Source organism: Callionymus lyra, chromosome 4 (genome assembly GCF_982586985.1).
Source record: "Callionymus lyra chromosome 4, fCalLyr1.hap1.1, whole genome shotgun sequence".
NCBI classification, from domain to species: Eukaryota; Metazoa; Chordata; class Actinopteri; order Syngnathiformes; family Callionymidae; genus Callionymus; species Callionymus lyra.
Window position 1 is genome coordinate 660,001 of NC_141821.1, and position 17,024 is coordinate 677,024.

The following is a 17,024-nucleotide window of genomic DNA, read 5'->3' on the forward strand; positions in this document are numbered from 1 at the left end:
TCACACCTACACACACGTGTACACAATTATACACACCTACACACACGTGTACACAATTATACACACCTACACACACGTGTACACAATTATACACACCTACACACACGTGTACACAATTATACACACCTACACACACGTGTACACAATTATACACACCTACACACACGTGTACACAATTATTCACACCTACACACACGTGTACACAATTATACACACCTACACACACGTACACAATTATACACACCTACACACACGTGTACACAATTATACACACCTACACACACGTACACAATTATACACACCTACACACACGTGTACACAATTATACACACCTACACACACGTACACAATTATACACACCTACACACACGTGTACACAATTATACACACCTACACACACGTGTACACAATTATTCACACCTACACACACGTGTACACAATTATACACACCTACACACACGTACACAATTATACACACCTACACACACGTGTACACAATTATACACACCTACACACACGTACACAATTATACACACCTACATACACGTGTACACAATTATACACACCTACACACTCATATACACCAACTTTGCTTCAGTTTAGCTTCAGTTTAGCTACAGTTTAGCTTCAGTTTAGCTATAGTTTAGCTTCAGTTTAGCTTCAGTTTAGCTTCAGTTTAGCTAAAGTTTAGCTTCAGTTTAGCTACAGTTTAGCTACAGTTTAGCTTCAGTTTAGCTACAGTTTAGCTTCAGTTTAGCTTCAGTTTAGCTTCAGTTTAGCTACAGTTTAGCTACAGTTTAGCTTCAGTTTAGCTACAGTTTAGCTTCAGTTTAGCTTCAGTTTAGCTTCAGTTTAGCTACAGTTTAGCTTCAGTTTAGCTTCAGTTAGGCTTCAGTTTAGCTTCAGTTTAGCTACAGCTAAATCGTCGACTCCTCGTTACATCAAATGTCCTGTTGGATCACCTTGTTCTCCGAGGGCGTCCCTGCGGTTCTGAATCTTGGCCGCGGTTCTGTCGATGGCGGCTTTGACGGCGTTGACCTCGTCCGTGAGCTGGCGGAAGAGTCCGCGGCGCTTCAGCAGCATAGCCTTGTTCTCGCTCAGGACGGCGTTGATCCGTCGACCCTCGTCCAGCTTGAACTCCTCGAACACCTCGGACTTGGAGGCCGGAGCGCTGACAGAGACCTGCAGCGTCAGAGACAGCAGTGGATGATACCAACCTACCTACCAGGCCTGAGACTGCTCTGTGTCAGCTCGCTGCTCCGGCCCGTCCTGCAGGTCGGCAGGAACTTCCTGAGCCGGAGGCTCTTTCTCCGGAGGCTGAGTCTTGGACTTGCCTGGACCCTCCACCGTCTTCCTTGAAACTGGACTCTCCTCTGCAGCTCGTTTAGTTACACTGAGGACAAACAAGGTTCGTCACTCTTGGCTGACCCTCACATGGACCCATCAGTGGGTCTTACACGAGCACCGTGTTCAGGTCCACGGCGTCGTTTCTTTTTCATCAAAGGTTGTTGGTGAAAGTCACACCTGGATTTCTCTCTGGACTTCCGGCCCTTAGAGCTGGGTAGCTGACCACTCTTCACCGTGCTGACCGTCTCCAGGTCTCCGTTGCTGCTGGCCGTGTCCCACTCCTGCAACCAGACCCCGGCTGAAGCTCTGCTTAGGTGCGTTGGTGTGTCGTCTTACCTTTGCCAGCTGACAGAGCTGGGCCTTGACCTCCTGCAACTGCTGCTGTTGATCCCTGAAACGTTTGACTATCATTGTGACCAGATGTTTTTTTAAGCAGGACTAAAAAGTAAAGCTAAACTCATGTTGAGGTGAGATTTGTCGAATGATACATAAGTCACACCCTCAGATGTGGTGGCATCAGTGTTGAGGCATCAGTGTTGAGGCATCAGTGTTGTGGCATCAGTGTTGTGGCATCAGTGTTGAGGCATCAGTGTTGAGGCATCAGTGTTGAGGCATCAGTGTTGAGGCATCAGTGTTGAGGCATCAGTGTTGAGGACATCAGTGTTGTGGCATCAGTGTTGTGGCATCAGTGTTGAGGCATCAGTGTTGAGGCATCAGTGTTGAGGCGTCAGTGTTGAGGCATCAGTGTTGAGGCATCAGTGTTGTGGCATCAGTGTTGTGGCATCAGTGTTGAGGCATCAGTGTTGAGGCATCAGTGTTGAGGCATCAGTGTTGAGGCATCAGTGTTGAGGCATCAGTGTTGAGGCATCAGTGTTGTGGCATCAGTGTTGAGGCATCAGTGTTGAGGCATCAGTGTTGAGGCATCAGTGTTGAGGCATCAGTGTTGTGGCATCAGTGTTGAGGCATCAGTGTTGAGGCATCAGTGTTGTGGCATCAGTGTTGAGGCATCAGTGTTGAGGCATCAGTGTTGAGGCATCAGTGTTGTGGCATCAGTGTTGTGGCATCAGTGTTGAGGCATCAGTGTTGAGGCATCAGTGTTGAGTTACATCAAATACTTTGATAAAAAGCCTACAAGGAAGGACGTCATCTGAGCAAGAGGAGGGTTTCATCTTGTTCACTAGTGCCGAAATATCACCCAAAGATACAGCAGTGAAGGAGGACCAATAGGAGGAGAGGGGCTCAGAGACAGTAGGGGTTCCAAACAAAGGGGGAGAGATTTTCTCTTTGATCAATTTAATTTTGTCAATGAAAAATCTCAACAATCATTGCTGTCAGCTTCACAGAAGACAGGCGTGATTTGAGGAGCAGGAGACACGAGAGAATTAATCGTGTCAAACAACACTTTGGGGTTTTACTTATTTGCTGCTACCAGTTTTCTGATGTAATCAGATCTGGCAGTTTCCACCATCTCATTGTAAGAAGACATCAGATCCCTGAGGTGAAGTCTGTGCACCTCAAGTTTAGTGGACTTCCAGAGACGCTCAGTCTTACCACAAAGTCCCTTCAGACTCAGGAGATCTTCATTTGTCCAAGGGCACAAAGTGTTGTGGCATCAGTGTTGATGCATCAGTGTTGTGGCATCAGTGTTGAGGCATCAGTGTTGAGGCATCAGTGTTGAGGCATCAGTGTTGAGGCATCAGTGTTGAGGCATCAGTGTTGAGGCATCAGTGTTGTGGCATCAGTGTTGTGGCATCAGTGTTTTCACTCACTGTTTGATTTCTAGCAACAATTTACTAAGTTCAGCCTCTGGGGCTCAGTTGATCAACAGTAGAGCTGGATGTCATCAGCAATTTCTGGAAGAAACTTCAGGATTTGACCAGAGGAATCAAGTACAAAAAATCAAGGACCAAGAACAGAACCTTGAGGGACTCCACACAACAGATCTGCCGATTTAGACCTCCTTTGATTGACAGATACAGTAAAACTGCGCCCAGAAAGGTAAGATAAGAACCATTCTAACACAGACCCAGACAGTCTTCATCCCTCAGTCTTCTCAGCAGGATCTGGTGATCAACTGTGTCAAAGGCTGAGGACAGATCCAACAGAACCAGAACATCATGATGTCACTGGACACTTTCAATAAAGCTGTCTCCGTAGATGTTTACGGAAGCCAGACTGAAACTTCTCATGGATGTCGCTCTGATCCAGTAACAGCTGCTCAGACACCACCTTCTCCAAGATCTTGGACAAGAATGAAGATCAGAAATAGGCCTGAAATTACTGAGGTCAGTTGGGTCTAAGCCTGGTTTTTTGAGCAGAGGCTCCACAATGGTTTAAATGCATTGGGAAAAAACCCTGTGGAAAGGGAGAGGTTCACCATATTGGTAACCCAGGGGCCAATTACATCAAATACTTTGATAAAAAGCCTACAAGGAAGGGCATCATCTGAGCAAGAGGAGGGTTTCATCTTGTTCACTAGTGATGAAATATCACCCAAAGATACAGCAGTGAAGGAAGACCAAGAGGAGGAGAGGGGCTCAGAGACAGTAGGGGTTCCAAACAAATGGGGAGAGATTTTCTCTTTGATCAATTTAATTTTGTCATTAAAAACCTCAAGTACTGACTCAACCCAAGTACTGACTCAACCCTGGAACCTTATCATCAACAATCACCAGAGTTTCAGTTTTGTCCACATTTAGCTGTAAAGTGTTTTCACTCATTGTTTGATTTCTAGCAAACAATTGACTAAGTTCAGCCTCTGGGGCTCAGTTGGATCAACAGAGCAGTAGAGCTGGATGTCATCAGCAAAAATGTGATAAGAAACATCTGGAAATCTCTGAATGATTTAACCGAGGGGAATCAAGTACAGCAAAAACAATAAAGGACCCAGAACAGAACCTTGAGGGACTCCACACAACAGATCTGCCGATTCAGACCTCATTTGATTGGCAGATACACTAAAACTGCGCCCAGAAAGGTAAGATGAGAACCATTCTTACACAGACCCAGACAGTCTTCATCCCTCAGTCTTCTCAGCAGGATCTGGTGATCAACTGTGTCAAAGGCTGACGACAGATCCAAGAGCACCAGAACAGTGAATTTACCAGAGTCAGCCGACATCATGATGTCACTGGACACTTTCAATAAAGCTGTCTCTGTAGATGTTTACGGAAGCCAGACTGAAACTTCTCATGGATGTCGCTCTGATCCAGGAACAAAGGCAGCTGCTCAGACACAACCTTCTCCAAGATCTTGGACAAGAAAGGGAGCTTAGAAATAGGCCTGAAATTACTGAGGTCAGTTGGGTCTAAGCCTGTTTTTTTGAGCAGAGGCTCCACAATGGCATGTTTAAATGCATTGGGAAAAACCCCTGTGGAAAGAGAGCGGTTCACCATATTGGTAAGTCAGGGGCCAATTACATCAAATACTTTGATAAAAAGCCTACAAGGAAGGACGTCATCTGAGCAAGAGGAGGGTTTCATCTTGTTCACTAGTGCCGAAATATCACCCAAAGATACAGCAGTGAAGGAGGACCAATAGGAGGAGAGGGGCTCAGAGACAGTAGGGGTTCCAAACAAAGGGGGAGAGATTTTCTCTTTGATCAATTTAATTTTGTCATTAAAAACCTCAAGTACTGACTCAACCCAAGTACTGACTCAACCCTGGAACCTTATCATCAACAATCACCAGAGTTTCAGTTTTGTCCACATTTAGCTGTAAAGTGTTTTCACTCATTGTTTGATTTCTAGCAAACAATTGACTAAGTTCAGCCTCTGGAGCTCAGTTGGATCAACAGAGCAGTAGAGCTGGATGTCATCAGCAAAAATGTGATAAGAAACATCTGGAAATCTCTGAATGATTTAACCGAGGGGAATCAAGTACAGCAAAAACAATAAAGGACCCAGAACAGAACCTTGAGGGACTCCACACAACAGATCTGCCGATTCAGACCTCATTTGATTGGCAGATACACTAAAACTGCGCCCAGAAAGGTAAGATGAGAACCATTCTTACACAGACCCAGACAGTCTTCATCCCTCAGTCTTCTCAGCAGGATCTGGTGATCAACTGTGTCAAAGGCTGACGACAGATCCAAGAGCACCAGAACAGTGAATTTACCAGAGTCAGCCGACATCATGATGTCACTGGACACTTTCAATAAAGCTGTCTCTGTAGATGTTTACGGAAGCCAGACTGAAACTTCTCATGGATGTCGCTCTGATCCAGGAACAAAGGCAGCTGCTCAGACACAACCTTCTCCAAGATCTTGGACAAGAAAGGGAGCTTAGAAATAGGCCTGAAATTACTGAGGTCAGTTGGGTCTAAGCCTGTTTTTTTGAGCAGAGGCTCCACAATGGCATGTTTAAATGCATTGGGAAAAACCCCTGTGGAAAGAGAGCGGTTCACCATATTGGTAAGTCAGGGGCCAATTACATCAAATACTTTGATAAAAAGCCTACAAGGAAGGACGTCATCTGAGCAAGAGGAGGGTTTCATCTTGTTCACTAGTGCCGAAATATCACCCAAAGATACAGCAGTGAAGGAGGACCAATAGGAGGAGATGGGCTCAGAGACAGTAGGGGTTCCAAACAAAGGGGGTGAGATTTTCTCTTTGATCAATTTAATTTTGTCAATGAAAAATCTCAACAATCATTGCTGTCAGCTTCACAGAAGACAGGCGTGATTTGAGGAGCAGGAGACACGAGAGAATTAATCGTGTCAAACAACACTTTGGGGCTTTACTTATTTGCTGCTACCAGTTTTCTGATGTAATCAGATCTGGCAGTTTCCACCATCTCATTGTAAGAAGACATCAGATCCCTGAGGTGAAGTCTGTGCACCTCAAGTTTAGTGGACTTCCAGAGACGCTCAGTCTTACCACAAAGTCCCTTCAGACTCAGGAGATCTTCATTTGTCCAAGGGCACAAAGTGTTGTGGCATCAGTGTTGATGCATCAGTGTTGTGGCATCAGTGTTGAGGCATCAGTGTTGAGGCATCAGTGTTGAGGCATCAGTGTTGTGGCATCAGTGTTGAGGCATCAGTGTTGTGGCATCAGTGTTGAGGCATCAGTGTTGTGGCATCAGTGTTGAGGCATCAGTGTTGAGGCATCAGTGTTGAGGCATCAGTGTTGAGGCATCAGTGTTGAGGCATCAGTGTTGTGGCATCAGTGTTGTGGCATCAGTGTTGAGGCATCAGTGCTGTGGCATCAGTGTTGAGGCATCGGTGTTGAGGCATCTGTGTTGAGGCATCAGTGTTGAGGCATCAGTGTTGAGGCATCAGTGTTGAGGCATCAGTGTTGAGGCATCAGTGTTGTGGCATCAGTGTTGTGGCATCAGTGTTGAGGCATCAGTGTTGTGGCATCAGTGTTGTGGCATCAGTGTTGTGGCATCAGTGTTGAGGCATCAGTGTTGTGGCATCAGTGTTGTGGCATCAGTGTTGAGGCATCAGTGTTGAGGCATCAGTGTTGAGGCATCAGTGTTGAGGCATCAGTGTAGTGGCATCAGTGTTGAGGCATCAGTGTTGTGGCATCAGTGTTGAGGCATCAGTGTTGAGGACATCAGTGTTGAGGCATCAGTGTTGAGGCATCAGTGTTGAGGCATCAGTGTTGAGGCATCAGTGTAGTGGCATCAGTGTTGTGGCATCAGTGTTGAGGCATCAGTGTTGTGGCATCAGTGTTGAGGCATCAGTGTTGTGGCATCAGTGTTGAGGCATCAGTGTTGAGGACATCAGTGTTGAGGCATCAGTGTTGTGGCATCAGTGTTGTGGCATCAGTGTTGTGGCATCAGTGTTGAGGCATCAGTGTTGAGGACATCAGTGTTGAGGCATCAGTGTTGAGGCATCAGTGTTGAGGACATCAGTGTTGAGGCATCAGTGTTGTGGCATCAGTGTTGTGGCATCAGTGTTGTGGCATCAGTGTTGTGGCATCAGTGTTGTGGCATCAGTGTTGAGGCATCAGTGTTGAGGCATCAGTGTTGAGGCATCAGTGTTGAGGCATCAGTGTTGTGGCATCAGTGTTGAGGCATCAGTGTTGTGGCATCAGTGTTGTGGCATCAGTGTTGAGGCATCAGTGTTGAGGCATCAGTGTTGAGGCATCAGTGTTGAGGCATCAGTGTTGAGTTACATCAAATACTTTGATAAAAAGCCTACAAGGAAGGACGTCATCTGAGCAAGAGGAGGGTTTCATCTTGTTCACTAGTGCCGAAATATCACCCAAAGATACAGCAGTGAAGGAGGACCAATAGGAGGAGAGGGGCTCAGAGACAGTAGGGGTTCCAAACAAAGGGGGAGAGATTTTCTCTTTGATCAATTTAATTTTGTCAATGAAAAATCTCAACAATCATTGCTGTCAGCTTCACAGAAGACAGGCGTGATTTGAGGAGCAGGAGACACGAGAGAATTAATCGTGTCAAACAACACTTTGGGGTTTTACTTATTTGCTGCTACCAGTTTTCTGATGTAATCAGATCTGGCAGTTTCCACCATCTCATTGTAAGAAGACATCAGATCCCTGAGGTGAAGTCTGTGCACCTCAAGTTTAGTGGACTTCCAGAGACGCTCAGTCTTACCACAAAGTCCCTTCAGACTCAGGAGATCTTCATTTGTCCAAGGGCACAAAGTGTTGTGGCATCAGTGTTGATGCATCAGTGTTGTGGCATCAGTGTTGAGGCATCAGTGTTGAGGCATCAGTGTTGAGGCATCAGTGTTGAGGCATCAGTGTTGAGGCATCAGTGTTGAGGCATCAGTGTTGTGGCATCAGTGTTGTGGCATCAGTGTTTTCACTCACTGTTTGATTTCTAGCAACAATTTACTAAGTTCAGCCTCTGGGGCTCAGTTGATCAACAGTAGAGCTGGATGTCATCAGCAATTTCTGGAAGAAACTTCAGGATTTGACCAGAGGAATCAAGTACAAAAAATCAAGGACCAAGAACAGAACCTTGAGGGACTCCACACAACAGATCTGCCGATTTAGACCTCCTTTGATTGACAGATACAGTAAAACTGCGCCCAGAAAGGTAAGATAAGAACCATTCTAACACAGACCCAGACAGTCTTCATCCCTCAGTCTTCTCAGCAGGATCTGGTGATCAACTGTGTCAAAGGCTGAGGACAGATCCAACAGAACCAGAACATCATGATGTCACTGGACACTTTCAATAAAGCTGTCTCCGTAGATGTTTACGGAAGCCAGACTGAAACTTCTCATGGATGTCGCTCTGATCCAGTAACAGCTGCTCAGACACCACCTTCTCCAAGATCTTGGACAAGAATGAAGATCAGAAATAGGCCTGAAATTACTGAGGTCAGTTGGGTCTAAGCCTGGTTTTTTGAGCAGAGGCTCCACAATGGTTTAAATGCATTGGGAAAAAACCCTGTGGAAAGGGAGAGGTTCACCATATTGGTAACCCAGGGGCCAATTACATCAAATACTTTGATAAAAAGCCTACAAGGAAGGGCATCATCTGAGCAAGAGGAGGGTTTCATCTTGTTCACTAGTGATGAAATATCACCCAAAGATACAGCAGTGAAGGAAGACCAAGAGGAGGAGAGGGGCTCAGAGACAGTAGGGGTTCCAAACAAATGGGGAGAGATTTTCTCTTTGATCAATTTAATTTTGTCATTAAAAACCTCAAGTACTGACTCAACCCAAGTACTGACTCAACCCTGGAACCTTATCATCAACAATCACCAGAGTTTCAGTTTTGTCCACATTTAGCTGTAAAGTGTTTTCACTCATTGTTTGATTTCTAGCAAACAATTGACTAAGTTCAGCCTCTGGGGCTCAGTTGGATCAACAGAGCAGTAGAGCTGGATGTCATCAGCAAAAATGTGATAAGAAACATCTGGAAATCTCTGAATGATTTAACCGAGGGGAATCAAGTACAGCAAAAACAATAAAGGACCCAGAACAGAACCTTGAGGGACTCCACACAACAGATCTGCCGATTCAGACCTCATTTGATTGGCAGATACACTAAAACTGCGCCCAGAAAGGTAAGATGAGAACCATTCTTACACAGACCCAGACAGTCTTCATCCCTCAGTCTTCTCAGCAGGATCTGGTTCAACTGTGTCAAAGGCTGACGACAGATCCAAGAGCACCAGAACAGTGAATTTACCAGAGTCAGCCGACATCATGATGTCACTGGACACTTTCAATAAAGCTGTCTCCGTAGAGTGATGTTTACGGAAGCCAGACTGAAACTTCTCATGGATGTCGCTCTGATCCAGGAACAAAGGCAGCTGCTCAGACACAACCTTCTCCAAGATCTTGGACAAGAAAGGGAGCTTAGAAATAGGCCTGAAATTACTGAGGTCAGTTGGGTCTAAGCCTGTTTTTTTGAGCAGAGGCTCCACAATGGCATGTTTAAATGCATTGGGAAAAACCCCTGTGGAAAGAGAGCGGTTCACCATATTGGTAAGTCAGGGGCCAATTACATCAAATACTTTGATAAAAAGCCTACAAGGAAGGACGTCATCTGAGCAAGAGGAGGGTTTCATCTTGTTCACTAGTGCCGAAATATCACCCAAAGATACAGCAGTGAAGGAGGACCAATAGGAGGAGATGGGCTCAGAGACAGTAGGGGTTCCAAACAAAGGGGGTGAGATTTTCTCTTTGATCAATTTAATTTTGTCAATGAAAAATCTCAACAATCATTGCTGTCAGCTTCACAGAAGACAGGCGTGATTTGAGGAGCAGGAGACACGAGAGAATTAATCGTGTCAAACAACACTTTGGGGCTTTACTTATTTGCTGCTACCAGTTTTCTGATGTAATCAGATCTGGCAGTTTCCACCATCTCATTGTAAGAAGACATCAGATCCCTGAGGTGAAGTCTGTGCACCTCAAGTTTAGTGGACTTCCAGAGACGCTCAGTCTTACCACAAAGTCCCTTCAGACTCAGGAGATCTTCATTTGTCCAAGGGCACAAAGTGTTGTGGCATCAGTGTTGATGCATCAGTGTTGTGGCATCAGTGTTGAGGCATCAGTGTTGAGGCATCAGTGTTGAGGCATCAGTGTTGTGGCATCAGTGTTGAGGCATCAGTGTTGTGGCATCAGTGTTGAGGCATCAGTGTTGTGGCATCAGTGTTGAGGCATCAGTGTTGAGGCATCAGTGTTGAGGCATCAGTGTTGAGGCATCAGTGTTGAGGCATCAGTGTTGTGGCATCAGTGTTGTGGCATCAGTGTTGAGGCATCAGTGCTGTGGCATCAGTGTTGAGGCATCGGTGTTGAGGCATCTGTGTTGAGGCATCAGTGTTGAGGCATCAGTGTTGAGGCATCAGTGTTGAGGCATCAGTGTTGAGGCATCAGTGTTGTGGCATCAGTGTTGTGGCATCAGTGTTGAGGCATCAGTGTTGTGGCATCAGTGTTGTGGCATCAGTGTTGTGGCATCAGTGTTGAGGCATCAGTGTTGTGGCATCAGTGTTGTGGCATCAGTGTTGAGGCATCAGTGTTGAGGCATCAGTGTTGAGGCATCAGTGTTGAGGCATCAGTGTAGTGGCATCAGTGTTGAGGCATCAGTGTTGTGGCATCAGTGTTGAGGCATCAGTGTTGAGGACATCAGTGTTGAGGCATCAGTGTTGAGGCATCAGTGTTGAGGCATCAGTGTTGAGGCATCAGTGTAGTGGCATCAGTGTTGTGGCATCAGTGTTGAGGCATCAGTGTTGTGGCATCAGTGTTGAGGCATCAGTGTTGTGGCATCAGTGTTGAGGCATCAGTGTTGAGGACATCAGTGTTGAGGCATCAGTGTTGTGGCATCAGTGTTGTGGCATCAGTGTTGTGGCATCAGTGTTGAGGCATCAGTGTTGAGGACATCAGTGTTGAGGCATCAGTGTTGAGGCATCAGTGTTGAGGACATCAGTGTTGAGGCATCAGTGTTGTGGCATCAGTGTTGTGGCATCAGTGTTGTGGCATCAGTGTTGTGGCATCAGTGTTGTGGCATCAGTGTTGAGGCATCAGTGTTGAGGCATCAGTGTTGAGGCATCAGTGTTGAGGCATCAGTGTTGTGGCATCAGTGTTGAGGCATCAGTGTTGTGGCATCAGTGTTGTGGCATCAGTGTTGAGGCATCAGTGTTGAGGCATCAGTGTTGAGGCATCAGTGTTGAGGCATCAGTGTTGAGTTACATCAAATACTTTGATAAAAAGCCTACAAGGAAGGACGTCATCTGAGCAAGAGGAGGGTTTCATCTTGTTCACTAGTGCCGAAATATCACCCAAAGATACAGCAGTGAAGGAGGACCAATAGGAGGAGAGGGGCTCAGAGACAGTAGGGGTTCCAAACAAAGGGGGAGAGATTTTCTCTTTGATCAATTTAATTTTGTCAATGAAAAATCTCAACAATCATTGCTGTCAGCTTCACAGAAGACAGGCGTGATTTGAGGAGCAGGAGACACGAGAGAATTAATCGTGTCAAACAACACTTTGGGGTTTTACTTATTTGCTGCTACCAGTTTTCTGATGTAATCAGATCTGGCAGTTTCCACCATCTCATTGTAAGAAGACATCAGATCCCTGAGGTGAAGTCTGTGCACCTCAAGTTTAGTGGACTTCCAGAGACGCTCAGTCTTACCACAAAGTCCCTTCAGACTCAGGAGATCTTCATTTGTCCAAGGGCACAAAGTGTTGTGGCATCAGTGTTGATGCATCAGTGTTGTGGCATCAGTGTTGAGGCATCAGTGTTGAGGCATCAGTGTTGAGGCATCAGTGTTGAGGCATCAGTGTTGAGGCATCAGTGTTGAGGCATCAGTGTTGTGGCATCAGTGTTGTGGCATCAGTGTTTTCACTCACTGTTTGATTTCTAGCAACAATTTACTAAGTTCAGCCTCTGGGGCTCAGTTGATCAACAGTAGAGCTGGATGTCATCAGCAATTTCTGGAAGAAACTTCAGGATTTGACCAGAGGAATCAAGTACAAAAAATCAAGGACCAAGAACAGAACCTTGAGGGACTCCACACAACAGATCTGCCGATTTAGACCTCCTTTGATTGACAGATACAGTAAAACTGCGCCCAGAAAGGTAAGATAAGAACCATTCTAACACAGACCCAGACAGTCTTCATCCCTCAGTCTTCTCAGCAGGATCTGGTGATCAACTGTGTCAAAGGCTGAGGACAGATCCAACAGAACCAGAACATCATGATGTCACTGGACACTTTCAATAAAGCTGTCTCCGTAGATGTTTACGGAAGCCAGACTGAAACTTCTCATGGATGTCGCTCTGATCCAGTAACAGCTGCTCAGACACCACCTTCTCCAAGATCTTGGACAAGAATGAAGATCAGAAATAGGCCTGAAATTACTGAGGTCAGTTGGGTCTAAGCCTGGTTTTTTGAGCAGAGGCTCCACAATGGTTTAAATGCATTGGGAAAAAACCCTGTGGAAAGGGAGAGGTTCACCATATTGGTAACCCAGGGGCCAATTACATCAAATACTTTGATAAAAAGCCTACAAGGAAGGGCATCATCTGAGCAAGAGGAGGGTTTCATCTTGTTCACTAGTGATGAAATATCACCCAAAGATACAGCAGTGAAGGAAGACCAAGAGGAGGAGAGGGGCTCAGAGACAGTAGGGGTTCCAAACAAATGGGGAGAGATTTTCTCTTTGATCAATTTAATTTTGTCATTAAAAACCTCAAGTACTGACTCAACCCAAGTACTGACTCAACCCTGGAACCTTATCATCAACAATCACCAGAGTTTCAGTTTTGTCCACATTTAGCTGTAAAGTGTTTTCACTCATTGTTTGATTTCTAGCAAACAATTGACTAAGTTCAGCCTCTGGGGCTCAGTTGGATCAACAGAGCAGTAGAGCTGGATGTCATCAGCAAAAATGTGATAAGAAACATCTGGAAATCTCTGAATGATTTAACCGAGGGGAATCAAGTACAGCAAAAACAATAAAGGACCCAGAACAGAACCTTGAGGGACTCCACACAACAGATCTGCCGATTCAGACCTCATTTGATTGGCAGATACACTAAAACTGCGCCCAGAAAGGTAAGATGAGAACCATTCTTACACAGACCCAGACAGTCTTCATCCCTCAGTCTTCTCAGCAGGATCTGGTGATCAACTGTGTCAAAGGCTGACGACAGATCCAAGAGCACCAGAACAGTGAATTTACCAGAGTCAGCCGACATCATGATGTCACTGGACACTTTCAATAAAGCTGTCTCCGTAGAGTGATGTTTACGGAAGCCAGACTGAAACTTCTCATGGATGTCGCTCTGATCCAGGAACAAAGGCAGCTGCTCAGACACAACCTTCTCCAAGATCTTGGACAAGAAAGGGAGCTTAGAAATAGGCCTGAAATTACTGAGGTCAGTTGGGTCTAAGCCTGTTTTTTTGAGCAGAGGCTCCACAATGGCATGTTTAAATGCATTGGGAAAAACCCCTGTGGAAAGAGAGCGGTTCACCATATTGGTAAGTCAGGGGCCAATTACATCAAATACTTTGATAAAAAGCCTACAAGGAAGGACGTCATCTGAGCAAGAGGAGGGTTTCATCTTGTTCACTAGTGCCGAAATATCACCCAAAGATACAGCAGTGAAGGAGGACCAATAGGAGGAGAGGGGCTCAGAGACAGTAGGGGTTCCAAACAAAGGGGGAGAGATTTTCTCTTTGATCAATTTAATTTTGTCAATGAAAAATCTCAACAATCATTGCTGTCAGCTTCACAGAAGACAGGCGTGATTTGAGGAGCAGGAGACACGAGAGAATTAATCGTGTCAAACAACACTTTGGGGCTTTACTTATTTGCTGCTACCAGTTTTCTGATGTAATCAGATCTGGCAGTTTCCACCATCTCATTGTAAGAAGACATCAGATCCCTGAGGTGAAGTCTGTGCACCTCAAGTTTAGTGGACTTCCAGAGACGCTCAGTCTTACCACAAAGTCCCTTCAGACTCAGGAGATCTTCATTTGTCCAAGGGCACAAAGTGTTGTGGCATCAGTGTTGATGCATCAGTGTTGTGGCATCAGTGTTGAGGCATCAGTGTTGTGGCATCAGTGTTGAGGCATCAGTGTTGTGGCATCAGTGTTGAGGCATCAGTGTTGTGGCATCAGTGTTGAGGCATCAGTGTTGAGGCATCAGTGTTGAGGCATCAGTGTTGAGGCATCAGTGTTGAGGCATCAGTGTTGTGGCATCAGTGTTGTGGCATCAGTGTTGAGGCATCAGTGCTGTGGCATCAGTGTTGAGGCATCTGTGTTGAGGCATCTGTGTTGAGGCATCAGTGTTGAGGCATCAGTGTTGAGGCATCAGTGTTGAGGCATCAGTGTTGAGGCATCAGTGTTGTGGCATCAGTGTTGTGGCATCAGTGTTGAGGCATCAGTGTTGTGGCATCAGTGTTGTGGCATCAGTGTTGTGGCATCAGTGTTGAGGCATCAGTGTTGTGGCATCAGTGTTGTGGCATCAGTGTTGAGGCATCAGTGTTGAGGCATCAGTGTTGAGGCATCAGTGTTGAGGCATCAGTGTAGTGGCATCAGTGTTGAGGCATCAGTGTTGTGGCATCAGTGTTGAGGCATCAGTGTTGAGGACATCAGTGTTGAGGCATCAGTGTTGAGGCATCAGTGTTGAGGCATCAGTGTTGAGGCATCAGTGTAGTGGCATCAGTGTTGTGGCATCAGTGTTGAGGCATCAGTGTTGTGGCATCAGTGTTGAGGCATCAGTGTTGTGGCATCAGTGTTGAGGCATCAGTGTTGAGGACATCAGTGTTGAGGCATCAGTGTTGTGGCATCAGTGTTGTGGCATCAGTGTTGTGGCATCAGTGTTGAGGCATCAGTGTTGAGGACATCAGTGTTGAGGCATCAGTGTTGTGGCATCAGTGTTGAGGCATCAGTGTTGAGGACATCAGTGTTGAGGCATCAGTGTTGTGGCATCAGTGTTGTGGCATCAGTGTTGTGGCATCAGTGTTGCGGCATCAGTGTTGTGGCATCAGTGTTGTGGCATCAGTGTTGAGGCATCAGTGTTGTGGCATCAGTGTTGTGGCATCAGTGTTGAGGCATCAGTGTTGAGGCATCAGTGTTGAGGCATCAGTGTTGTGGCATCAGTGTTGAGGCATCAGTGTTGTGGCATCAGTGTTGTGGCATCAGTGTTGAGGCATCAGTGTTGAGGCATCAGTGTTGAGGCATCAGTGTTGAGGCATCAGTGTTGAGGCATCAGTGTTGAGTTACATCAAATACTTTGATAAAAAGCCTACAAGGAAGGACGTCATCTGAGCAAGAGGAGGGTTTCATCTTGTTCACTAGTGCCGAAATATCACCCAAAGATACAGCAGTGAAGGAGGACCAATAGGAGGAGAGGGGCTCAGAGACAGTAGGGGTTCCAAACAAAGGGGGAGAGATTTTCTCTTTGATCAATTTAATTTTGTCAATGAAAAATCTCAACAATCATTGCTGTCAGCTTCACAGAAGACAGGCGTGATTTGAGGAGCAGGAGACACGAGAGAATTAATCGTGTCAAACAACACTTTGGGGCTTTACTTATTTGCTGCTACCAGTTTTCTGATGTAATCAGATCTGGCAGTTTCCACCATCTCATTGTAAGAAGACATCAGATCCCTGAGGTGAAGTCTGTGCACCTCAAGTTTAGTGGACTTCCAGAGACGCTCAGTCTTACCACAAAGTCCCTTCAGACTCAGGAGATCTTCATTTGTCCAAGGGCACAAAGTGTTGAGGCATCAGTGTTGATGCATCAGTGTTGTGGCATCAGTGTTGAGGCATCAGTGTTGAGGCATCAGTGTTGAGGCATCAGTGTTGTGGCATCAGTGTTGAGGCATCAGTGTTGTGGCATCAGTGTTGAGGCATCAGTGTTGTGGCATCAGTGTTGAGGCATCAGTGTTGAGGCATCAGTGTTGAGGCATCAGTGTTGAGGCATCAGTGTTGAGGCATCAGTGTTGTGGCATCAGTGTTGTGGCATCAGTGTTGAGGCATCAGTGCTGTGGCATCAGTGCTGTGGCATCGGTGTTGAGGCATCGGTGTTGAGGCATCAGTGTTGAGGCATCAGTGTTGAGGCATCAGTGTTGAGGCATCAGTGTTGAGGCATCAGTGTTGTGGCATCAGTGTTGTGGCATCAGTGTTGAGGCATCAGTGTTGTGGCATCAGTGTTGAGGCATCAGTGTTGTGGCATCAGTGTTGAGGCATCAGTGTTGAGGCATCAGTGTTGAGGCATCAGTGTTGAGGCATCAGTGTAGTGGCATCAGTGTTGAGGCATCAGTGTTGTGGCATCAGTGTTGAGGACATCAGTGTTGAGGCATCAGTGTTGTGGCATCAGTGTTGTGGCATCAGTGTTGTGGCATCAGTGTTGTGGCATCAGTGTTGAGGCATCAGTGTTGAGGCATCAGTGTTGTGGCATCAGTGTTGTGGCATCAGTGTTGAGGACATCAGTGTTGAGGCATCAGTGTTGTGGCATCAGTGTTGTGGCATCAGTGTTGTGGCATCAGTGTTGTGGCATCAGTGTTGAGGCATCAGTGTTGAGGCATCAGTGTTGTGGCATCAGTGTTGAGGACATCAGTGTTGAGGCATCAGTGTTGTGGCATCAGTGTTGAGGCATCAGTGTTGAGGACATCAGTGTTGAGGCATCAGTGTTGTGGCATCAGTGTTGAGGCATCAGTGTTGTGGCATCAGTGTTGTGGCATCAGTGTTGAGGCATCAGTGTTGAGGCATCAGTGTTGTGGCATCAG

The 17,024-nt window shown here is 46.1% G+C and overlaps 1 protein-coding gene across 1 annotated transcript in view; it reads right to left on the bottom strand.

Moving 5' to 3' along the window:
* The window catches only part of kif9 (kinesin family member 9), a 35,720-nt gene that overhangs the window by 3,718 nt on the left and 14,978 nt on the right, over positions 1–17,024 (bottom strand). The window contains exons 16-19 of the mRNA XM_087788337.1: positions 1,684–1,738; positions 1,525–1,628; positions 1,226–1,393; positions 963–1,171 (exon numbers count right to left, since the gene is read on the bottom strand). Of these exons, the coding sequence (XP_087644463.1) occupies positions 963–1,171; positions 1,226–1,393; positions 1,525–1,628; positions 1,684–1,738 (536 nt within the window). The remainder of the gene's footprint in view (positions 1–962; positions 1,172–1,225; positions 1,394–1,524; positions 1,629–1,683; positions 1,739–17,024) is intronic.